The following is a 25,435-nucleotide window of genomic DNA, read 5'->3' as shown; positions in this document are numbered from 1 at the left end:
ACCTAAGGTGAGTAAAGTAATAAATTTGACTTATTTTAACTGCCCTGAAGGGTAGACTGCAAGAAAGCAGCTGAACGCTTCCAGAAGCTGGTGCTTGTGAACCGCGCTGGGGCTGCTGGTGTGTCTGCATGGAGCTCTGGGTGGTGCTCCAAAGACATAGAGAAGAGCAGCTTCTGTAAGACGTGACAGGGAAGCACGCACCTAGTGCTGGCACATTGTGTATATTTTATCATTTAGTCCTCACAACAAGCTTCTGAGGTATCGATTATCATCTCCATTGCACAGGTGAGCAAACGTAAGAACAGGAATATTACAACTTACAGAAGTAGATGCCCTCAAAATAATTCACCCATGTAACATTCCACAAAGTAAGTCCATTTTTTAAGTAAAAAATATGTTAAATTCTAAATATCAACAGGCTCTCTGGCTTAAAACTGTGGTTTTATTGCTTACAAAATAAGGATGTCTCTTTAAACGAATTAAATGGCTATTTTTACTAAGAATCAAGTGATACAAACAGCGTGATGGAATGTTCTGTCCTGTAGACCTAATAAATGTCTATCAAGTATAAAAATGTTGAGAACTTGCGACACATCTTTAAATTTAGCATTATAATTAGCTTCAGCACTGCATAACTCTAAATAACTCTTCCTGATACCTGTCTTTCCAAAACCCCCCCCCAAAAAAAGGAAAGTAAAGACTTTAATTAATTGTGTGGCGTGTCTCTAAGATGACTATCTCCTCTGCACGTCTTAGCCTCTCTTCACTACCTCCCACCGCTTGGTTACTTAAGTGCTTTGACACGTATGACAAGCTTGCACAGCCTGTTCTGACTTCAAGAGCAACGCGTCCTCGTAGGCATTCCCTGCTAAACACTGCTTCTGTAAAACTTCAATTGTTCTACGCTGACACTTCGATTTTTACCAAGTTGTCCAATTTATTCCATTATTAGTTGTTAGAAGCGAGCACTTACTTCCTTCAACTTCCTTATCTTTGCAGGTTTTCGGGGAACTATATGAATATAACTGCAGAAGAAGAAAAAGAAAACATAATTAGAAGGTAGAGAGTTACATAGAAAGTTCAGACTCTTTAGAGATGAGTCCTTTTCGGGCTTAATAGATACAACCCCACAGCAGTTTGGAACTAGAATCTAAAACCTTCCTGGTGTTGGAACCCACGTCAGAATACAGCAGCAATGCTGTGGTAGGACAGTTTTCACACTGGGCCCCATTGGCATTGCCCCTTTGAAGTGTCTCTTAACTGACATTGCTTTCCCTTATTAAAGAGAAACCTGAGAAATCATCTAATTAACATCATTTTTTAAGCAGATCACTGAAGGCTCAGAACTGCGAGTTCATCAATGTTCCCACGACAGGCTAAGGTGGGAACAGAAACCCAGACCCTCCTCCAGCTCCCCTGCACCTCCCCTGCTCCCTCCTCGCTCCCAGAAATTCAACACTTCCCCTTTTGCCAAAACTGCAAACTGGAAAAGAGGCCCCATCATAAAATGTGTCTGGGTCCCATTCACACAATTTTTTTTACTGTTGGGGACTTTGGGGACTTCCATATTCCTCAAAAATAAAATGTTTTAATGGATAATAAATAATACCTTCAAATTTATATGTGATATTAAGGTTTATTCCTGATTTTAAAAATATATGTATTTGAGATTATCATTTTTGATAGTTTTAGCAATAGTCAGAGACGGGTCAATTTAGACTGGTAAATAGAAGGGAAAGAAATAACTAAGCATCCAATCAAGAGGCACAGACGCAGGTCCCCACCAAATGATGACACTCGCCAAGGGTGGTCTCAGGGACTGGTGGGGCTGTGGCTAGCGGGAGCGTCCTTTCCCGTCTGAGGTGGACAGTGCCTCACAGGTCCAGACGGTGGAGACGCACGCAACTACAACCAAGTCCTCTGAACAGACAAATCCTGTTTTTTTCAAGGAAGACCAAAAGTTCATATTATTACATGAATTCTCCCAATTATAAAATGTTGCAGCCAACTCAGATCTTTGAAAACTGTATGAATGAAACGAACATGGCTGCCGGCTGAGCACGCCTCTCCACTTGCTCACGGGCCCTGTATCCGCTCTTCAACAGCCCAGTCTAGTCCACCTATTTTCCAAATAAATACTTCAGAGTGGTTCTAAGTTCCCAAACTTCTTATTTGCATATGAACATTAATCTTTCAGGAGACATCTGATTTTCATTACACGGAACCAAAAAATCAAATTTAACACAGAAAAACTAACATAAAAAGATCCTTCAAAAACACAAAATACTATTTATTATTTCAGTGTTGCACTCCCAAGAACATATATAAACAGAAAGAAAGGACCATAGATCCTCAGAGAGCCTCTGACCTGAGGTCTTTAACCCAGGCGCTTAGAGAAGCCTGCTGGGTGGGCTGGAGTCACCCTGAGGTGGGCGGGGAGTGGGTCTGGGAAGCAGAGATGGGACCGTTAGGTGCAAGCTCCCTCCTGGCTACTTCCAGAGAACAAAGGAAGGGAAGAGACCACCCATGAGAGTCAGTGCCAGGCATTTCACAGTACTGCATTCATTCTGTTCTCCCAACGGTCCTGTAGAGTGGGTGTTAGGCCAGGCTGCTTTACTGAAGAGGAAACCAAGTCTTGGAGAGGTTATTTAACTAGTTAAACATTTCTCAGATAGAGAAAGCCAGGATTAAATTCCACCTGTCTCTGGCTCTAACGCCAACATTCCTCTATCACCGCTTCCTCTCCACTCACTTTTCCTCTTTCTCCTGTCATCTGCTAGTTCCCAGGGTACAAATGGGTGGCCAGGGAGATGAGAAGAAAATGCTGGGGTGAGGAAGAACCAGGATAGTTTGATTCAAATAGCACATTCACACTCATGTCTAAGCAACAAGCTCTAAGGTAAACAGGGTAATATTCCTAAGCATTCAGATTCTCTGGGGTCCCTCCCCTAAACACACACACACACACACACACACACACACATGCACACACACACAACACCCTGATTTCGATTTAGTTGTAAATATGGCTTTCTCCACAAAAGAAATATTAGTTCTAGGCTTTATATGACACTTTTAATTTTTTTGAAAAGTAATTATCTTATAATATTTTGTTTTATAAAGAAAAAAATTACGTTCTTTGGGTCTCAAATTAATGTATTCCAGATAATGCAGGAAATGTCTGAATAATGATTGGATATTGGAGAAATCTGTTGGTGTTTCTTTTTAATGCACCATCTCGAAACCACTATTATGAGGAGGGGGGCTCCTGGATCACTAATCTATCAAAAGTCCTCACTTCAAAGTTCATTTGCTGGTGACACAATTAGAGTATTATTTTCTGGTGAATATTAATCGAACTGCTCAACAGCTTAGAAATTACAGAATATAAATTTCCAGTGCTAGTTTACTTTACTAATACCAGTGAAAATTCAGCAAAAATCCAGCCACATTTTTCAGAGCTTTGTTCACCAGAGTCTGAATTCCAATTTCATACTCATTGACCTAAAAAAACTGAAGAAAAGGAACCCCATGTGCTCTCCGTGTTGAGCTTCACACGCAGACATGGCCGCTCTATTTTACAGCAGTGAGCATGCATGGAAAATGCAACATAACCAGGCAATCTGCCACATGGACCCCAACTCCCCTGCCTCTTCAGTGGGTGACATCTCTTTCCTCCCACAAAGTCATCAGAAACATGAAGAGCACTGGGAAGGAAAACATCTCAGTGTCTTCTCAATATATTTGCTACATGTCCACAACATTTTAAATAAACCATGAGACTGGACACTCTCTCTACAAAACTGGAGGTGTAACAGGGTCTGTCAGGAAATGCCTAGCCCCACAGGAAGGGAAAGAGTAACATCTCCCAGGAATGCTCCAGACTCTGGGGCAGGTGCTTCTGTGGCAGGTGCTTCCATGGCAGGTGTTTCTGTGGCAGGTGCTTCTGTGGCAGGTGCTTGACAGGTTTCCTTCCTCATTTACTAACATGCAAAACATAGGCCAATTGTACAAGGAAATATCTTGGGATAAAATCAAATACTTTTCATTATATATGTATTGAAAAGGACTTTAAAGTCTGTTTTTGTAGAAATATATTCTTTAATTGTAAAACAACACAACGCTGGATTCTGGGCAGGGTATCAGTTCTAGATGTTCATGCCATCTGACCAACTCTGCAAATAATCACAAATCACATGGCTATAAAGGAATATAATTTTGTCCATGAATTCTCATACATAACAGGATTATCACAGTAATAAATTTCAATCTGAAATGTGCTAATCTAGATTCCACCTCTTCACAATTGTGATGCCTGTGACTTATGATCTTTCTTCAGAAACAACTGGATGGTAAATTTGCTTCTTTGCAAATGCCGCTAAGAATCTGGAACCATACACAAGCCCTCACCCTAACTCCTACTACTTTTTCAAAAATACCAAACAAAACTCAAGCTGCTGATTTTTTTTTATTGCATTTTAGGTTTTGGGGTACATGTGAAGAACATGCAAGATTGTTGCATAGGTGCATACGTGGCAGTGTGATTTGCTGCCTTCCTCCCCTTCGCCTATATCTGGCATTGCTCCCCATGTTATCTCTCCCCAACTCCCCACCCCCCACTGTCCCTCCCCATTTCCCCCCAACAGACCCCAGTGTGTAGTGCTCCCCTCCCTGTGTCCATGTGTTCTCATTGTTCAATACCCACCTATGAGTGAGAACATGCGGTGTTTGATTTTGTGTTCTTGTGTCAGTTTGCTGAGAATGATGGTTTCCAGGTTCATCCATGTCTCTACAAAGGACGTGAACTCATCGTTTTTGATGGCTGCATAATATTCCATGGTGTACATATGCCACATTTTCCCTGTCCAGTCTATCATCGATGGGCATTTAGGTTGGTTCCAAGTCTTTGCTATTGTACACTGTGCTGCAATGAACATTCGTGTGCATGTGTCCTTATAGTAGAATAATTTATAATCCTTTGGATATATACCCAGTAATGGGATTCCTGGGTCAAATGGAATTTCTATTTCTAGGTCCTTGAGGAATCGCCACACTGTCTTCCACAATGGTTGAACTAATTTACACTCCCACCAACAGTGTAAAAATGTTCCTATTTCTCCACATCCTCTCCAGCATCTGTTGTCTCCAGATTTTTTAATGATCACCATTCTAACTGGAGTAAGATGGTATCTCAATGTAGTTTTGATTTGCATTTCTCTAATGACCAGTGATGATGAGCATTTTTTCATATGTTTGTTGGCCTCATGTATATCTTCTTTTGTAAAGTATCTGTTCATATCCTTGGCCCACTTTTGAATGGGCTTGTTTTTTTCTTGTAAATCTGTTTTAGTTCTTTGTAAATTCTGGATATCAGCCCTATGTCAGATGGGTAAGCTGCAAAAATTTTTTCCCATTCTGTTGGTTGCTGATTCACTCTAATGACTGTTTCTTTTGCCGTGCAGAAGCTGTGGAGTTTGATTAGGTCCCATTTGTCTATTTTGGCTTTTGTTGCCAATCTTTTGGTGTTTTGGTCATGAAGTCCTTGCCTACACCTATGTCCTGAATGGTTTTGCCTAGATTTTCTTCTATGCTTTTTATGGTGTTAGGTCTTATGTTTAAGTCTCTAATCCATCTGGAGTTAATTTTAATGTAGGGTGTCAGGAAGGGGTCCAGTTTCTGTTTTCTGCATATGGCTAGCTAGTTTTCCCAACACCACTTATTAAACAGGGAATCCTTTCCCCATTGCTTGTTTTTGTCAGGTTTGTCAAAGATCAGATGGTTGTAGATATGTTGTGTTGCCTCCGAGGCCTCTGTTCTGTTCCATTGGTCTATCTCTCTGTTTTGGTACCAGTACCATGCTGTTTTGACTACTGTAGCCTTGTAGTATAGTTTGATATCCGGTAGTGTGATGCCTCCCGCTTTGTTCTTTTTGCTTAGAATTGACTTGGCTATGTGGGCTCTCTTTTGGTTCCATATGAAGTTTAAGGTGGTTTTTTCCAGTTCTGTGAAGAAGGTCATTGGTAGCTTGATGGGGATAGCATTGAATCTGTAAATTACTTTGGGCAGTATGGCCATTTTCACGATATTGATTCTTCCTAACCATGAACATGGAATGTTTCTCCATCTGTTTGTGTCCTCTCTTATTTCATTGAGCAGTGGTTTGTAGTTCTCCGTGAAGAGGTCCTTTACTTTCCTTGTTAGTTGTATTCCTAGGTATTTTATTCTCTTTGTAGCAATTGTGAATGGCAGTTCATTCTTGATCTGGCTCTCTTTAAGTCTGTTATTGGTGTATAGGAATGCTTGTGATTTTTGCACATTGATTTTGTATCCTGAGACTTTGCTGAAGTTGCTTATCAGTTTCAGGAGATTTTGGGCTGAGACGATGGGGTCTTCTAGATATGCAATCATGTCATCTGCAAATAGAGACAATTTGACTTCCTCCTTTCCTATTTGAATACCCTTTATTTCTTTTTCTTGCCTGATTGCTCTGGCTAGAACTTCCAGTACTATATTGAATAGGAGTGGTAAGAGAGGGCATCCTTGTCTAGTGCCAGATTTCAAAGGGAATGCTTCCAGTTTTTGCCCATTCAGTATAATATTGGCTGTTGGTTTGTCATAAATAGCTTTTATTATTTTGAGATACGTTCTGTCAATACCTAGTTTATTGAGGGTTTTTAGCATAAAAGGGCGTTGAATTTTGTCAAAGGCCTTCTCTGCATCAATTGAGATAATCATGTGGTTTTTGTCTTTGGTTCTGTTTATGTGGTGAATTACATTTATAGACTTGCGTATGTTGAACCAGCCTTGCATCCCCGGGATGAATCCTACTTGATCATGGTGGATAAGCTTTTTGATGTGCTGTTGCAATCGGCTTGCCAGTATTTTATTGAAGATTTTTGCATCTATGTCATGGATATTGGCCTATAGTTTTCTTTTCTTGTTGAGTCTCTGCCAGGTTTGGGTATCAGGATGATGTTGGTCTCATAAAATGATTTGGGAAGGATTCCCTCTTTTTGGATTATTTGGAATAGTTTCAGAAGGAATGGTACCAGCTCCTCTTTGTATGTCTGGTAGTGGGAGACTTTAACACCCCATTGTCAATGTTAGACAGATCAACGAGACAGAAAATTAACAAGGATATCCAGGACTTGAACTCAGACCTGGACCAAGCAAACCTAATAGATATTTACATAAGTCTCCACCCTAAATCCACAGAACATACATTCTTCTCAGCACCACATCACACCTACTCTAAAATTGACCACATAATTGGAAGTAAATCACTCCTCGGCAAATGCAAAAGAATGGAAACCATAACAGTCTCTCAGACCACAGTGCAATCAAGTTAGAATTCAGAATTCAGAAACCAACCCAGAACCGCACAGCTTCATGGAAACTGAACAACTTTCTCTTGAATGTTGACTGGATAAACAATGAAATGAAGGCAGAAATAAAGATGTTCTTCAAAACCAACGAGAACGAAGACACCACATACCAGAATCTCTGGGACACATTTAAAGCAGTCTCTAGAGGAAAATATATAGCAATAAGTGCCCACGTGAGAAGCAAGGAGAGATCTAAAATTGACAGCCTATTGTCAAAATTGAAAGAGCTAGAGAAGCAAGATCAAAAAAACTCAAAACCTAGCAGAAAACAAGAAATAACTAAGATCAAAGCAGAACTGAAGGAGATAGAGACACAAAAAACCCTTCAAAAAATCAATAACTCCAGGAGCTGGTTTTTTGAAAAGATCAACAAAATAGACCACTAGCCAGATTAATAAAAAAGAAAAGGGAGAATAACCAAATAGATGCAATAAAAAACGATAAAGGGGATATCACCACAGATTCCACAGAAATTCAAACCATCATCAGAGATTATTACAAACAACTCTATGCACATAAACTAGGAAACCTGGAAGAAATGGATAAATTCCTGGACACTTGCCTCCTCCCAAGCCTAAACCAGGAAGAAGTCGAAACCCTGAATAGACCAATAACAAGATCTGAAGTCGAGGCAGCAATTAAGAGCCTACCACCCAAAAAAAGCCCAGGTCCAGATGGGTTCACAGCCGAATTCTATCAAGCTGCTGATTTAATTCAGAGGATTTCTGAACTAGGAGCACTCCTGGCATTTGAAAGAAGAAAATGGAAATCCTCTCCGGAGAATCTCACTTTTACCTAAGCCCTTGAAGAATGTCCCCACATAAAGCTATACAAAAGGAGTAGTTCGGAGTCAAACTACAAGTAAACCTGCAAGGAAACAGAGGACCAGGAGAGAAAAGCAGCTGAGATCACAAAAGGCAGACACAGGCTTCAGTAACGGGATTACAGACACAAACCGTGGAAGGACAGTATTTTCATTAAAGGCAAGCTTGAAAATGCACGCAGGACCAAGAAGTGATGAACATAGAGTTAGAGCGACCACCCTGAGCGATTTCAAATGGGAACTGCCCAAGCCGCCCCATTCCCACGCCGTGCCCCCACGTCTCCCACGCCCCTCCCCACGCCCTCCCCACACCCTCCCTTAGGCCCCTCTCCACACCCCTCCCCAGTGTTTCTGCCCCACGCCCTCCTGGCCGGTCTCGCCTCCTGATTCGCTGCCGGCCAGAGCCCGCCCTGCCGGAACCCTGGGGTCCGGGCTGCCCAGGCTTCGCCCCCAGGAAACCACGTGGCCCCGGGGCGGCCCGTTGCGGGCGGCACCGGATCCACGCAGGAAGAGGGGCGCCCGAGCCGGGAGGGTGCCTGGGGAGCACACCTGGGGAGCACGGCCCTGACCACGCTCAGGCCCTAGAGGCCGCGGGGCGCACTTACTGCAGCTCCTGGAAGCGCTCGCGACCCGCCGCCACGTACTTGCCGCCCGCCTGCAGCGCGTCCAGCGCCAGCACCGGGCGCCCCCGCGTGGCCGTGAAGAGGCGGCGCACGCCGGACGGGACGTCCACCTGCTCCGTGAGCTGCTCCAGCAGCGCCTCGAAAGTGGCGGCGCGGCGCCGCGACAGCACGAACCTCCTGCCCGGGTAGAACGGGTCCCCGTTGCGGTACACCACGATGGTCTTGGCGGGCGTGGTGTCCAGCAGCGCGGGGGGCCCGCGGGTGCCCATGGCCGCGCCCCGCTCCTCACTCGCGGGGGCCGAGAGGCGGCAACGCGGGCAGAGACGCCTGCAGAGCCGCGCCCAGGCCCAGGCACCGCGGACCGGAGGTCGCTCCAGCCGCGGGCGCGGGACTGAGACGGACGGGGCTGCCGGGCGGGGGCTGCATGGTGACGTGACCCCGGGCGATTGTGACCGCCAGGGCGAGGGGCGCGGCGCCGGGGCAGGAGAGGGGTAACTCTGGGAGCCCAGGCAGCTGAGGGGGGTAACGGGGAGCCCGGGTAGCTGAGGGGTAACGGGGAGCCCGGGTAGCTGAGGGGTAACGGGGAACCCGGGCAAGTGAGGGGGGTAACGGGGAGCCCGGGCAGGTGAGGGGGTAACGGGGAGCCCGGGCACGTGAGGGGTTAATGGGGAGCCCGGGCACGTGAGACAACGGGGAGCCCTGGCAGGTGAGGCGGTAACGGGGAGCCCTGGCAGGTGAGAGGGTTATGGGGAGCCCGGACAGATGAGGGGTGACGGGGAACTCCAGGCAGGTGAGGGGTAACAGGGAACCCTGGGCAGGTGAGGGGGTTATGGGGAGCCCAGGCAGGTGAGGGGGTAATGGGGAGCCCAGACAGATGAGGGGTAATGGGGAACCCCGGGCAGTTGAGGGGGTAACAGGGAGCCCTGGGCAGGTGAGTGTCCTGGTGGCAGAGCTCAGGAAAAGAAAAGGAGGAGGTCAGAGTGATTGTGCTGAGCGCCCAGAGCCCTCCTGCTACACTTGCTGCCCTCCTCTGCAGAAGCCTTAGAGAGGCGGGGAGGGAGGGAGGGACCAAGGCTGTCTAGACAATCAGCACTTGATGGGTGCTGGGAGCCTCTTCACATTTTTGAGCCTCTGTGTCTTTGATCTTAGGTTGAATTTGACCAGTTCAGCCCCAGAACCTTCTAGGACTCCTGGCCCAGGTGGGGAATTTGAGCTTCTCCACCCGAGGAGGAGCTGTGCAGAGCCACTGGGAGCCTGTGAGGAGCAGCCGCTGCAGCCGCTGGCATGTGGTGTCAGGCGTGTCCCACTCAGAACACAGCCTCATTTGAGTTAAGAATGATTCAAAGTGAGAGGTGGTCTTTGGAAAAATCGTTCCTATTCTGGGTAAAGATAGACCAGTCCTCCTGAGTGATCCTAGAAATCACTCAAGTGATTCTAGAAATAAATTTTCCCAGTGGTTTTGATGAGCTTGACAAAGTTTCAAAGACAGTAGGCTACATGTGCCTGCTGGAAGTCCACACTGAAGGTATGGAATACTGATATTATCAATATCAACATCTTATATGTGAATATCAATATCTTACAGTGTCCAAAAGAAAGTAATTCCTCAGAGACCACCTACCATTCGCAGCCACAGCCAGTATGTAACCTACCAAATGCCTCATATCAGCATTAAATGCAGAGATCAATTTGTGCGATGACCACTTTATTAAATCACCAGGTGTTGAACACACTTGACAAGAAGCCTATGACCGGGAAATTACTGCCATGTATCCGACACCAGGGCTTTGTGTGTGTTAAGGGTTTGCTCTGAGGCCCACGTTCACCGAGAACTTCATCATGGGCTTCTCCCAGGGCCTCAGGAGGCAGATGGAGCTGGGGAAGCCCCTGAGCCGAAGGCGGCTCACTCCCCCGTCGGGGACAATGATGAGCCTGGCGTGAGTGATAACATCTTGGAGCTCCAGGGTCAGGCTGTCGAACAGGTGACTTTGGTTGGGGGACAGCTGAAAAGCAAGCAGATGCAAGGGATCCCAGTCTGTTAAGAGGGCATGTGTGGCCAAATGACCCCACACCCAGGGCAAACCTTTGCCTTGGACTTGGGCTTTAAAATAAGTGATTCACTGATGATAATTGGGCTTTCCATGAAAATCTGGTAGTAGGGACAGGTTGCCCAAATAATACATGAATAATCAGGCCCCAATAAACAGCCGATGGGCAACCTAAATGCCCATCAAGTATCTCTTATAGTTGATTATACATAAGCAAATTGTAAGAAAATGAAAGGAGATTATCTTGGTCTCTCCTCGAGATTATTTCCTGTCTTTACATGGGAGCAGCTCTCACCTCCAGCCTGACCCTCGTTCTAAATCAAAGAAGACACTTGTGAAATATTTCAGAGTGTCCATCCTGCAGGTGGACACTCCACGATTGCTTTAAATGTGCCAGTCACCCCTTCTACAAAGTTTCCAGGTATGCATTCTGAGCACTTAACAGTCTCGTTCTAACAAAATTTGACTAGAAATACAAAAGTGGAGAGAAATGGAGACTTTCTTCTTATTTAAGTTAGCAGATATGGGTTTTACAACCTCATTCATTTTACCATTAAACTGAGAAGAAACCTTGGAGTTGTATCCTAATCCTTCAAAAGAGAATCTTAGGGAAATAGCCCAGTCTGAGTGCTGGCTCCCACCAGCACCACACGAAGCTTGGTCACCAGAAGCAGAGGTTTCCACTTGTGGGCCAGGAGAATCCACTTTTGCTTGATCATGTCTTCTTCTTCCTGAGTTGCCAGGATGCACCCATCCACTTCACAGCTGTCAGGAGCATTGCCTGTTGCAGCAAAACACAGAGTGACTTTCTGCCCTTGTAATAAGAATGAAAAACCCAGCAAAAGCAGAGGTATGAAGACGTGAGAGAAGGAACAAACCAGTTTGTGATGCTCAGATTGCCTCATGAAATAGACACTTCCTTTTCAGAACAATCAGAATCAGTCACCATATGTGAAGGGGCTGGTGCCTTTCAGTTTGCATGCATAGTGTTCTTACTTTGAAATCTGAATGTATTTGATAAGCTTCCTCAATTGCAGATTTAATGACTTGCAGACTGTTGTGTGGCTCATCTGAAATTATTATGAAGATGGAAAATATTTTCCTATGATATCATATTTTTTAACATGATGATCAAAAGGAAATACTGAGTTGTATGTCAGCTAGTGCTGGGCATCAGTCACACACATGTATTTGGGAATTTCTGAATCATCTTCAGGTGAGAGTATACACTCCTGAGAGTCTTCTGTCTTTGGAATACCATAGGAATCATGTGCTCAGTGGAGTTAGAGGACCCTGGGGGGAAGGTCCCCCTCTCTTTATGAAGAACGCTTCTATTGGGGCTCTTTGAGACTTTAAGACCCACAGAGAAGAGCTGCTAATCAAGAACCCTGGACAAGAGGAGGCAATGGCTCACATGCCCCCTTTGTGGCCCATCTCTTAAAACAGTGGTCTCCAGGATGGCTGAATATGCCCCTGGGGTACATACAGACACAAAGGATGCAAGTAGAGAACATTAGGGATGCTATTTCTATTTGATATACATACGTGTGTGTGTATATATTAAGCTTTGTGTATTTGATATAACTCACTATATTGCTATAAGTGGATACCACCATGCTTCCTGATTTCCATGATAGTCAGCATATTGTTCCAGAGGTATCCTGAGTGATTGACAGTGGTAGCTTCATGACCTGTTGCAATTCTGGTTACCTGCTTAAGTGGATTTACTGTTTAGTTTTAACTAAAGCATCCCTCACAAAAATAAACAAGTTATTTTAAACCATTCATGCAGAGAACTGTGGATTAAACATACCACAAAAAATGCAAGCATGTATGAACAAGAAAATAGCAGAGCTGCCATTTCACCTGACCCTCAGGCAGCCACATTGAAAAGAAAAAAACATGGCCACATAACCAGGTCTAAAATGCAGTCTTAAAAAAACAGGCAGTGGGGAAAGGTGTTGGGATAACTGGCTAGCCATATGCAAAAGATTGAAACAGGACCCCTTCCTTATACCATATACAAAAATCAACTCAAGATGGATTACAGGCTTAAATGTAAAACCCAAAACTATAAGCACCCTGGAAGATAACTTAGGAAATACCATTCTGGACACAGGAACTGGCAAAGATTTCATGATGAAGATGCCAAAAGCAATTGCAACAAAAGCAAAAAGAAAATGACAAATGGGATCTAAGTAAACTAAGGAGCTTCTGCACAGCAACATAAACCATCAACAGACGACCTACATAATGGGAGAAAATGTTTTCTACCTCTGCTTCTGACAAAGGTCTAATATCCAGAATCTATAAGGAATTTAAACAAATTTCCAACCAAAAATAACCCCATTAAAAAATGGACCAAGGACATAAACAGATGCTTTTCAAAAGAAGACACATACACAGGCAACAAGCACATGAAAAAATGCCTGACATCGCTAATCACTGGAGAAATGCAAATCAAAACCACTGTGAGATACCGTCTCACACCAGTCAGAATGGCTGTTACAAAAAAATCAAAAAATAACATGCTGGCAAGGCTGTGAAAAAAGAGAACAGGTATAAACTGCTGGTGGGAGTTTAAATTGGTTCAGCCACATGGAAAGTGGTGTAGCGATTCCTCAAAGAACTAAAAACAGAATTACCATTTGACTCAGCAATCCCATTATTTGGTGTCTACCCAAAGGAACACAAATCACTCCACCATAAAGACACATGCACGTGTATGTTCACTGCAGCACTGTTTACAATAGCAAAGACATGGAGTCAACCTAAACGTCCATCACTTGTAGACTGGCTAAAGAAAACATGATACATACACAACATGGAATACTTTACAGCCATAAAATAGAAGAGATAATATCCTTCACAGTAACATGGATGCAGCTGGAGACCATTATTCTTAGCCAACTAACAGAGGAACAGAAAACCAAGTACCACGTGTTTTCATAAGTGGATGCCAAATAATGGGAACACATGGGCACATGGACACTGGGGCCTACTTGAAGGTGCAGGGTGGGAGAAGGGAAATCAGAAAAAAATTACCTACTGGGTACTATACTTGATACCTAGGTGATAAAATAATCTGTACATCAAACCCCCATGACACAAGTTTACCTATATAACAAACCTGCACATTTACCTTTAAACCTAAAATAATAATTAAAAGAAAAAATAGATAAAAAGAAGTCTTTTTTAAATAAGTTAAAATAAATTAAAATTACTAAGATTAACTATAGACACTACTGTTGATGATGAGCCTAACCTTAAACTTGATATCATGGTTAACAATTGAGTAAAATCACAATGATTCCCAAGGCATTGAAAAACCACTCACCCAAAACATGAATATAAACTGCCACAACTTATTCAAAGATGGCTAATGTGGAATACTCAATCCAGTACTTATAAAATCTCACATAACAATTATAAAAGTGTGGCAACTTCTGAATTTTCTTATTAATACACATAATGTATTTCATAAGAAAGTAAACATAGAATATCACGGTTGTTTGTCCAAGTATTTTTTTTTTTTTACAAATAGAAGAGCACAGTTTTAAAAAATGTGTAAATCACTGCCTTAAAAGTGAAGCCTGGGGAAGAAATAGTCACTCCCCTCCCCCGGTCAATCTGCTTAGGACCCTTCCCTATAAAATGGTGCCTGCCATCCCTGTGCTTCTCACAGGCTCTCTCCGAGGGGGATGCAGAGCCTAGTAAAGAGCCGGACAGTGTCATTGAATCTTGTATGACATTGGGGATCATCCAGCCAAACTGTGAATTTTATAGAGGGGTTACTAAAGTTCAAAGCATTGGCTGGGCGTGGTGACTAACACCTGTAATCCCACCACTTTGGGAGGCCAAGGCGGTTGTATCAGCTGAGGTCGGGAGCTCGAGACCAGCCTGGTCAACATGGTGAAACCCCGTCTCTACTGAAAATACACAAATTAGCCAGGCGTGGTTGTAATCCCAGGTACTCAAGAGGCTGAGGCAGGAACAATCACTTGAACACAGGAGGCAGAGGTTATAGCGAGCCAAAATTGCACCATATGTTTTCATAAGTGGTGCTCCCCTGCACTCCAGCCTGGGCAACAGAATGAGATTCTGTCTCAAAAATAAGTAAGTAAGGACTGGGCACGGTGGCTCAGACCTGTAATCCCAGCACTTTGGGAGGCTGCAGCAGGTGAATCACCTGAGGTCAGGAGTTCGAGACCAGCCTGACCAACATGACAAAACCCCATCTCTACTAAAAATATAAAAATTAGCTGGATGTGGTGTTGGGTGCCTGTAATCCCAGCTACTTGGGAGATTGAGGCAGGAGAATCATTTGGACCTGGGAGGTGGAGGTTGCAGTGAGCTGAGATGGTACCACTGCACTCCAGCCTGGGAGACACAGCAAGACTCCATCTCAATAAATAAACGATAGATAGATAGATAGATAGATAGATAGATAGATAGATAGATGGGGCCAGGTGCGGTGGCTCACGCCTGTAATCCCAGCACTTTGGGAGGCCAAGGCGAGTGGATCACAAGGTCAAGAGATCGAGACCATCCTGGTCAACATGGTGAAACCCCGTCTCTACTAAAAATACAAAAAAATTAGCTGGGCATGGTGGCGCGTGTCTGTAATCCCAGCTACTCAGGAGGCTGAGGCAGGAGAATTGCCTGAACCCAGGATGCGGAGGTTGCAGTGAGCCAAGATCGCGCCATTGCACTCCAGCCTGGGTAACAAGAGTGAAACTCCATCTCAAAAAAAACAAAGATAGATAGATGATAGAGTTCTGAGAGTTAAAGTAGCATGCTCAAAATTATACAGCTTAAGTGGGGATTCCACACTGAGAGCCCAGTGTCCTCAGTTTCACTTCCATAGAACGCAGTCTTTAGAATTTTGTGTCAATTTCAATTTGCCTTATTACTCCAGGATGTGCCAATCAGAAAACTGCCCATTCACAACCCGGAACCAAGAGAATGCCATTCCCATCATTCTGGAATTTGGAAAAGAAGAAAATGGTAAACGAACTTGAAGCCATTCAAGAAACCAGTCCGGAAAACCAACAAGTGAAAAAGGTTGACGTGTTTCTTTTATTTCCTACTATAGAAGAATGTTTCCTGTGACCAGATGTATAAATGACTTTCATGTAAATTGTCTCTTTGCTATCATTCCTTAAATGTCTCATGCCAATTTGTGAGTTCATTGGATCCCAGATAAGTTTTTCTAAATTTCTGATATGATTTTCTATGTCAATTACAGATCCCTGCAAAATGTTATACCTGCAGGGATCTTTATCTAATCCAGCCCATAGGTCTTCTAATTAGTTTGTTTTGACCTTTCAAGGTACATATTTTGTTGGTCAAACCTATACTGATACGTGATGTGCATCCAAACCTTAGTTTTGAGAACAGAGAGTTTGTTCATTGATATCTTAAAGCATCAGGTGACATGGAATCCAACTTAGGAAGGGGAAGGCACTTTTCTGACCAAGTGTTCCGTGGGACTTGCAAACTGAAAGGCATCGTCTTGCTTTGTTTCACTTCATCTTGGTTTCTCTATCTTGAATCAGTTACTGGCCAAATTAAACAACCGTATGAACTCTAGAGCGCTCTGTTTGTCACATGTTTATATAAGTGGTGTAATCCTGAGATTCACAGATACTAAACATTACTAAACCAGTGGCTCTTCCCCAGATCTCCCAACACATTTATTCATAACTTTTGTATTATTAAATTGCAGCTCCTTTTGTTTCTTTATTGAAGAAACAGAGGAATGTTCCAAAAATGCATTGGAGTATCTGACAGTGACCAGTACGTTTGGCCTTCTGAGTCTCTGCCCTGATATTATCATGAAAACAGGAGGAAATTTGGAAAATGTAGATCACAGTAATTAGCGTTTAGAACAATGCGTATGAGGTTTCTAAAATAAGCAAACGTTTATTTAAACGAAAAAGAAGTTCCAAAAATACTTTGTAGAAAAATCACAGTTGTGTTTAACTTCTTACTTCTAATATCAGTGGCCTGTCCAGCCTTCCTGCAGTTTCCCAGCCACCATAGACTTTGCCCTGCCAACTCCTACAGAAAATAACACTGTTGAATGGTAAGCTGCATGATTTTAAGTGTGAGGAGGAATACATTGCTGTAATTATATTACAGATCTTACGCACCTGAGCACTGCTACATATTATTTTCACTAAAGTGAATGTTTCCATAAATTCACAAACAATCATAGGGTTAGTTAAATTTTACTTTTCCTTTTAAAGCAGCTACTTAGGCCAAAATTAGGAAGAAAAGTTGCTAATATTGACTTATTTCATGTTGTAAAAACATCAAATCATACACATGGAAGATTAATCTCATCTCCTCCAATGCTTTGAGATATGCCTTTCCTTTTAAAATATTCTGACCATATTGGGGTATTTATTGCTGGTAGCCAGACTTCCTAAATAAGCCAGCTCTGAGAATATCTTCTTACCTATTATATTGTTTGGGTGCCCAAAATTAGCATTACTAAATCCTACACAGGCGATGGCCGCTAGGTCTTCAGGTTCTTTGGGGTCAGTTGCAGTCCAGTCTTTTTGTCCAGTACCGAATACTCTAAGCCGTGCAATTCCACCGTCTGGAAAGGAAAGGTGCCTTAGTTATTGTTTATAAAAATGGTTGCTTGTGTGTCATAAACTGCAGGCCCTCCTGTCTTCTCTAGTCTCCTCCCTTGGTAGGATTTGGCCACACCTGCCTGCTGTTTCTTAAGTACAACAAGCCCACTGCCCCAGAGCCTTTGCACTTGACATTACCCTGTGCCAGAACAACTTTCTCCGCTTTCCAAAAGACTACTTATGTTCCTCACCTTAAGGCCATGGCCTCAGAAAAGCCTTCCCTCTCATCCGCTGAAGGTACCTCCTCCCTGCTCCATCCGGCCACTGCCTGACTCCCCAGGTTACATGTTATCATATCCCTTTGCTTATTTACTCCAGAGCTCTAATCACAGTCTGAAGTTATCTTTTTAAGTTCCTGCTAAAATCAGTCTCCCAAACCCAGAATGCAAAATCCTTGCAGGCCAGACCAGTTAGCTATGTTGTTCACTTCTGTACGACTCTTGTATCATTTCTACCTAGAAGAGGTCCAGGCATATAGTAGGCATTGAAGTTTTTTTTAATTAAATGAACAACTCCAAGTCAAACAGCATTTTGGAAATTTACCATACACATAATGTTTGGTGCTAGAAATGAGCATTGCTGACTCCCACAGACTCAGACAAGAGAACCTTCTGTTTTTATATTTACAACACCACACTGCTTAGCAATGCAATTGAGAATACAAAAGATAATATTCACAAAATCAAATTGCTGCTGAGAACCACAGCAGCCTGAAATTAGGTCTGCAGAGCAGCAAAGCGCTACCAAGATCAACTCACAGCATTAGATTCTAGTAGAATGAATGTTTTGTTTCTTTGAATATTAATTCCTAGAAGGTGGAAGCCAAGCTTTTTTAACATAGAAAATTAATTTAAGCAAAACATTTTTCTAAAACAAGCCCTACATGTTTTTATTTTACGAATTTAGTGAAAATGAGTGATCTGAAAAACTTTTTGGCAAAACAATGGAAGTCTTGCGGTTTACAACAAATAAAACCAAACTTCATTGGCATAAAACCCTAGAAAATATCCTAGCGGGAGTAATTCAGCAGGAGCTAGACTGTGAGAGTAATATCACTGCCATTCTGGTTCATTAAATGTTATAATTGGCTTTAATGGTATAGAAGATATTCATCTGTTGAAAGTAAAGTCGATTTCACATTTTAAAAAATAAGGTTTTTCTTTACAGAGTTAATATCCAAACTTGTATTTAATCAAAACTGTCAAGGGATCCCAGAAATTACTCTTCATTCTCTGAGGACATCTCATTTAAACCAACCCATTCTCACCCAGTGTGTCCCTGTGACACCAGCCTGGTATTCCCCTGCTTCCTTTCCCTTTACACCTGGATCCCAGGCAGAATCCTCATGGAGGAGTTAAAGATGCCGTAAGAGTCGGGGCGTGAAATCTGCATATAGATACTGCCCCTCTCTCCTCTTCAGGCAGTCAACACTGACCAATTAGGAAAGAGCTTGTATGTGCTTAGGGACCCTTCATATTCAACCCAGAAAAGCAGAGCTTCCAGTCAGATACTATTTTAGACCTTCCCTTGACTCATGAATCCTATACAAATTGGGTTGGACATATAAAGTTGCTATTTTGGTGGGTCAGAAATAGTAAAATAGAAATGTTTATGACTCTACCAAAATACTTTTGTTATGATGTGTATCACTATTTTGCAGTTATGTTTTTTATCTGTCTCCCATTGGGTTATTCACTTCATAAGGACAAGAACTCTGTCAATTAAAGCTAACAACAGATAGTTATTGAGCTTCTCCTCTGTTCCCCATGCTGTGCTAAGTGTCAGGTGTATAAAAATGATGATCTGGACCCATGGCCCTTTCTTCATGAAGCTTACACTCTGTTGGCTCTGCCCTACACATTGCCAGGAAAAGAATTACATGGCCAATGCCCAGTCTCTAGCTCAAAGTCGTTATTTCATAGTGTATGTTAAATTAACAAGTGGGGAAAGGCCTGAATCTCTTGTAAGTTTTGCCCATCCTTGTAAGTAAATGACTTGTTTTTAGATCAGATGATTTCGGTGAGTAATTAATATTAGTAAACATGTGTTTAGATCTTTCCATTTTTGTGTCTCACTTTAAAGCATGATCACCAGAGAAACATTGCATCAAAAATAAAGCTCCAGAGAGCCACTTCTGGCATGACAGCATGAGGAGCTTTGCTGTCCTATTCCTCAGTGGAGCTGGTGAAATTTAGAGGGGTTGGGAGATGGGAAAACACTTCAGGTCTCTGGGAATGGCCCTAAAGGCATACAGAAAATTCAGCAACATCTATTCAAGAATATCTGCTAAAATTCAGAAAGAATGGTGAGAGTCTGTGGTATACGAATGAAGACCTCTCCTTCACTCCTTCTCCCACATCAGCAAAGTGGAGACTGAAAAGAAGTGCAGCCCATGTTGCGGGGCTGTCTTCCCAGGAGAGGCAGGACATCAGAGCTCCTCATGCTGCCCCTACATGCCTGTTGCTGAGGCTAAGTCCTGGGTGAGTGTGGCTGAGAGGCGGGGTCTCCTTTATTTGACCCAGCCCTGACTCCTAGGGCAGGGTTCTACCTTACACATGGACACTGAGATACTGGGGCCACAGTGACCCATCTCACGGTCCATAAGGTGGAGGCTTCACACTGAGAGTGAGACATCCATCCCCAGCCCTGCAAACTCTGTGCTTCAGCCAGAGGAAACACAAAATCAGAGTTGCTGTTCAGCAGCACCATGCTGTAAGAGGTTCCGTCCACAGGTCCTCCGGGGACAAGCACCTAGCTAACCCTCCCACACCACTAGAACACGTCCTGAGGACCTCCCCTATTCCGATGGGCAGTAATTTGATTGTTTAATAAAAATGAGGCAATCCTGGGCTTAAGGTGCCATCTAGTGCTGAAAAGGAGGCAGCTACCTAGCAGGAAATAAAATCAACAGGTAATTTATAAAGATTCTCTAAGCTAAGCATGTCCAGCCCATGGCCAGTGGGTCTTAGGAGGCTGATGGTGGCTCTGAATGCAGCCCAGCACAAATCCATAAACTTTCTTAAAACAGTATGAGATTTGTGTGTGTGTGTGTGTATGTGTGTGTGTGTTTTGGCTCATCAGCTATCGTTAGTGTTATTTTATGTATGTCCCAAGACAATTCTTCTTCTAATGTGGCCCAGGTAAGCTAAAATGTTGGACACTTCCTACATCTAAGCAAGCATATTCAGTAAAAATGGAAACAAACCAGACAGAAAAGACTGGAATAAATAACTAATCCTTCAATGCACAGGCATAGATGCACATTCATAAGAAACAACAGCAAAGAACCATAACATCCCCAAATGGATAAAGCAAGGAACCAGTGGCTGATCGTAATAACACAGTGACATACGAACTCTGTGACCAATAATTCCAAATATCAATTTTAAGGAAACTCAGTGACCTCAAAGATAACACACAAAAGCAGCTTAGAAGTTTATCAGAGAAATTTAACAAAGAGATTTAAATAATTTTCAAAAATCAAACAGAAATTTTTGAATGGAAAAACACATTTGCTGAACCAAAAAATTCATTAGAGGCTCTTAAGAGTAGAACGAAGCAAGCAGAGGAATGAATCAGTGAGCTCAAAAATGGGCTGTTTAAAAATACACAGAAGAGAAAAAAATGAAAAAGAATAAAGATTGCTTACAAGATATAAAAAATGACCTCAAAAGAACAAATCTAAGAATTATTGGTGTTCAGGAGGAAGTTGCACAAGAGCAAGGGGTAGAAAGCTTATTCAAAGAAATAATAGAAAACTTCTCAAAACTTGATAAAGAGATAAATATCCTGGTACAGAAAGGTCAGACAATACCAAATGAATTGTATCCAAATAAGACTACTCCAAGGCATAAAAGTCAAGGACAGGCTGGGTACGGTGGCTCACGCCTATAATTCCAGCACTTTGGGAGTTCAAGGTGGATGGATTGCTTGAGCCCAGGATTTTTTTTTTTTTTTTTTTTTTGAGACGGAGTTTCGCTCTTGATACCCAGGCTGGAGTGCAATGGCGCGATCTCGGCTCACCGCAACCTCCGCCTCCTGGGTCCAGGCAATTCTCCTGCCTCAGCCTCCTGAGTAGCTGGGATTACAGACACGCGCCACCATGCCCAGCTAATTTTTTGTATTAGTAGAGACGGGGTTTCACCATGTCGACCAGGATGGTCTCGATCTCTTGACCTCGTGATCCACCCGCCTCGGCCTCCCAAAGTGCTGGGATTACAGGCTTGAGCCACCGCGCCCGGCCTGAGCCCAGGATTTTTAAACCAGCCTAGGCAATATGGTAAAACCCCGTTTCTACAAAAATTAGCCAGGCATGGTGGTGTGTACCAGGGGTCCCAGCTACTTGGGATGCTGATGTGGGAGGATCATCTGAGCCAAAGGAGGTTGAAGCTGCAGTAAGCTATGATCACACCATTGGACTCCAGCTGGGTGTAAAATGATACCCTGTTTCAAGAAACAAAAAGGTAAAGGATAAAAAATCCTGAAAGCAGCAAGATTAAAAAAAAAAAAAAAAAAAGCAAATAACATAAAGAAGCTTCAATTAATCTGGCAACAGACTTCTCAGTGGAAACCATACAGGCCAAGAAGAAGTGGGATGGGATGACATTTTAAAGTGCTGAAGGAAAAAAAGACTGCCATCCAAGAATTTTGCATCTAGAAAAACTATCTTTCATATATGAAAGAGAGAGAAAATCTTTCCTGAATAAACAAAAGCTGAGAGACTTTACCACCACCACTCTTAAATGAAATGCTAAAGTTCTTCAGTTTGAGAGAAAAAAAAAACACTAATGTGCAAAAAGAAAACATTTGAATTTATAAAAGCCACTAGTAAAATTAAGTGCATTAACAAACTCAGAATTCTCTAACATTGTAATTGTAGTGTGCAATTCACTCATAACTCTATTATGAAGTCCAAAAGACAAATCTATCAAAAATAGTAATCTTTTTGTTGATCTCTTTGACAGGTGTTAAAATATAGGCAATATAAAAACATGCAAATTGAGACAACATAAAGTCAAATGTGGGAGGAGGGATAAAGTTAAAAACGTAGAGTTTTTTAGCTTGTCTTTGTTTATTTCTATTTTTTCTTTGTGATCTAAGATGAGTTGGCATCTCTTTAAAATAACTTGTTATATCTATAAGACGTTTTTGTAAGCCTCATGGTAACCACAATACAACAACCTATAATAGATTCACTAAAAATAAAAATCAATTAAAACATACCATCAGAGAAAATTAGTTAACCACTAAGGCAGAAAGAAAGAAAAAGAGAAGAAAAGAAAGTCACATAACAACCAGAAAAAAGCAACAAAATGACAGTAAGCTCTTATTTCATGACAATACTTAATGTAAATAGACTCAATGTTCCCAATAAAAGCATACTGTTGCTTAATAGATTGAGAAACAAGACCCAACTATATACTGCCTACAAGAAACCCATTTGATCTATAAAGACACAAGTAGGCTGACAGTGAAGAGATAGAAAAAGATATCTCATGCAACCAGAGACCAAAAGAGAGTAGGAGTAGCTACACTTATATCAGATACTACAAATCAAAGACTGTTAAAAAAAAAAAAAAAAAAAAGACAAGACACTGTATTATGATAAATGGGGTTAATTCAGCAAGAGGATATAACAATTATGAATATCTATGTGTCCAACACCAGAGCTTCCAAGTGCGTAAAGCAAACGTTAATAAATAGACTACAATACAATAATAATAAGGGACTTCCACACCTGACCTTCAGTAATAGACAAATAGTCCAGACAGGAAATCAACAAAGGAGTACTGAAGCTAAACTACACACTGGATCTAACGGACCTAACTGACATTGCAGAACATTTTACCCAACTGCTGCAGAATACACATTCTTTTCATCAGTACACGGAATACTCCCTAGAATAGACCAAGTCTTGGGCCATGAAACAAGTCTAAACAAATTCAAAAAAGTAAAATCATATCAAGTATCTTTTCTGACTTCAGTGGAATAAAACTAGTAATCAAGAATAAGAGGAACCTTGGAAAATACACAAACACATAGAAATTAAACAACATGTTTCTGAACAACAAATGGGCCAATAATTAAGAAGAAAATTTTAAAAGTGCTTGAAACAAATGAAAATGGAAATACAACATACAAAAATAAATGTGATACAACAAATGCAGTACTAGGAGGGAAGTTTATAGCAATAAATACCTGTATCAAAGAAGTAAAAACACTTCAAAGTAATCTAACAATGCATCTCAAAAGATTAGAAAAGCAAGTATAAACCAAACCCAAAATTAGTAGCAGAAAGAAAATAAAGATCAGAGGATAAATAAATGAAATTGTGACTAAAATAATACAGAGGATCAACGAAACAAAAATGTTGCTTTTTTGAAAAGAAACAAAAGTGATGAACCTTTAGCTAGACTAATTACAAAGAGAAAAAACCCAAAAAATCAGAAATAGAAAAGGATACTTAAAAAATGAGATGGCTCTCTTCTCTTTTTCCATTTGATAGACACCTACATTTTCTTATACAGTGCCAGCCATGTCCCTTAGGCACCAAGGTGAAAATGAAGGCCAGAGTAAACAAGTTTGGCCATACGGAGCACCTGGTCACCAAGGCTGCTTTTAGCTCTGGCAAAATGGATGTTGTCATCAACAATGATGCCTTCATTGACCTCAACTACCTGGTCTACATGTTCCAGTATGCTTCCACCCATGGCAAGTTCCACAACATCATCAAGGCTCAGAATGGGAAGCCTGACATCAATGGAAATCTCATCATTATCTTCCAGTAGCAAGACCACCCCCCCAAAATCAAATGAAATGAAACCAATGCCAGTTATGTTGTTGAGTCCATTAGAATCTCCATTACCATGGAGAAGGCTGGGGCTCACTGAGAGGGGTAAGCCAAAAAAGCCATCATCTCTGCCCCCTCTGCTGGTGCCCCTTATGTTTATGTGGGGTGTGAATCATGAGAAGTATGAAAACAGCCTCAAGATCACTAGCAATGCCTCATACACCACTCACCGTTTAGCCCTCCTGTCCAAGGTCATCCATGACAACTTTGGCATCATGGAGGGACTCATGACCACAGCCTATGCCATCACTACCACCCAGAAGATTGTGGGTGCCCTTTCTTGGGAACATTGGCAGGATGGCCACAGGGCTCTACAGAACATCATCTCTTCATCTATTGGCAATGCCAAAGCTGTTGGAAAAGTCGTCCCCAGGCTGAATGGAAAGCTCGGTAGCATGGTGTTCCATATCCTCACCTCCATGTCATTTTGGACATGACCTGCCATCTGGAGAAGCCTGACAAATATGGTACCATCAGAAAGGTGGTGAAGCAGGCATTGAAGGGCCCCCTCAAGGGCTTCCTGGGCTATAGTGAGCGCCACGTTTTCTCCTCTGACTTTAACAGACATGCACTTTTTCAACTTTGATGCTGGGGTTGGTATTGCCCTCAATGACCACTTTGTCAAGCTCATTTCCTGGTATGGCAATGAATTTGGCTACAGCAACAGGGTAGTGGACCTCATGGTTCACATGGCCTCCAAAGAGTAAGAGCCCCTGGACCATCAGCCCCAGCAAGAACGCAAGAGGATGAGAGAGGTTCTCCGCTGCTATGGAGTCCCTGCCACACTCAGTCTCCCACCATACTGAGAATCTCCCCTTGACACAGTTTCCATGCCAGACCCCCTAAAGAGAGAGGGGTCTAGAGAGCCACACCCTGTCTTGTACCATCAATAAAGCCCACTGTACTCAGCCAAAAGGAAATGTGACCACATAATTACAAAGACTAATTAGAGATTATTATAAACACCTACAAACCGACAAATTGGAAAACCTAGAAGAAATGGATGTACTTCTGAACACATACAATCTATGAAGACTGAGCCATGAAGAAATAGAAAACCTT

General features: G+C 42.4%; 2 protein-coding genes across 3 annotated transcripts in view; both read right to left on the bottom strand.

The window, feature by feature from the left end:
* DCDC2C (doublecortin domain containing 2C) overlaps positions 1–9,268 on the bottom strand; it is a 146,072-nt gene extending 136,804 nt beyond the window's left edge. Inside the window, exons 1-2 of one of the 2 annotated variants that reach the window (XM_064363825.1) lie at positions 8,814–9,268; positions 974–1,025 (exon numbers count right to left, since the gene is read on the bottom strand). In XM_064363825.1, coding sequence (XP_064219895.1) covers positions 974–1,025; positions 8,814–9,100 — 339 coding nt within the window. In that variant the 5' untranslated portion in view covers positions 9,101–9,268. Of the gene's footprint in view, positions 1–973; positions 1,026–2,552; positions 2,690–8,813 lie in introns of those variants that run through there. The other variant, XM_064363826.1, reaches the window with a different exon arrangement.
* A 1,352-nt stretch (positions 9,269–10,620) lies between these two features.
* The window catches only part of ALLC (allantoicase), a 55,287-nt gene continuing 40,472 nt past the window's right edge, over positions 10,621–25,435 (bottom strand). Inside the window, 6 exon segments of the mRNA XM_012441979.3 lie at positions 10,621–10,834; positions 11,530–11,684; positions 15,750–15,861; positions 16,873–16,919; positions 16,922–16,942; positions 17,343–17,486. Coding sequence (XP_012297402.2) covers positions 10,628–10,834; positions 11,530–11,684; positions 15,750–15,861; positions 16,873–16,919; positions 16,922–16,942; positions 17,343–17,486 — 686 coding nt within the window. The 3' untranslated portion in view covers positions 10,621–10,627.

The sequence above is a fragment of the Aotus nancymaae genome, unplaced genomic scaffold, assembly GCF_030222135.1.
Source record: "Aotus nancymaae isolate 86718 unplaced genomic scaffold, 86718_ANA_hifiasm-v0.15.2.pri h1tg000057l, whole genome shotgun sequence".
Taxonomy (NCBI): Eukaryota; Metazoa; Chordata; class Mammalia; order Primates; family Aotidae; genus Aotus; species Aotus nancymaae.
This window is presented reverse-complemented; position numbering and strand designations above follow the sequence as displayed.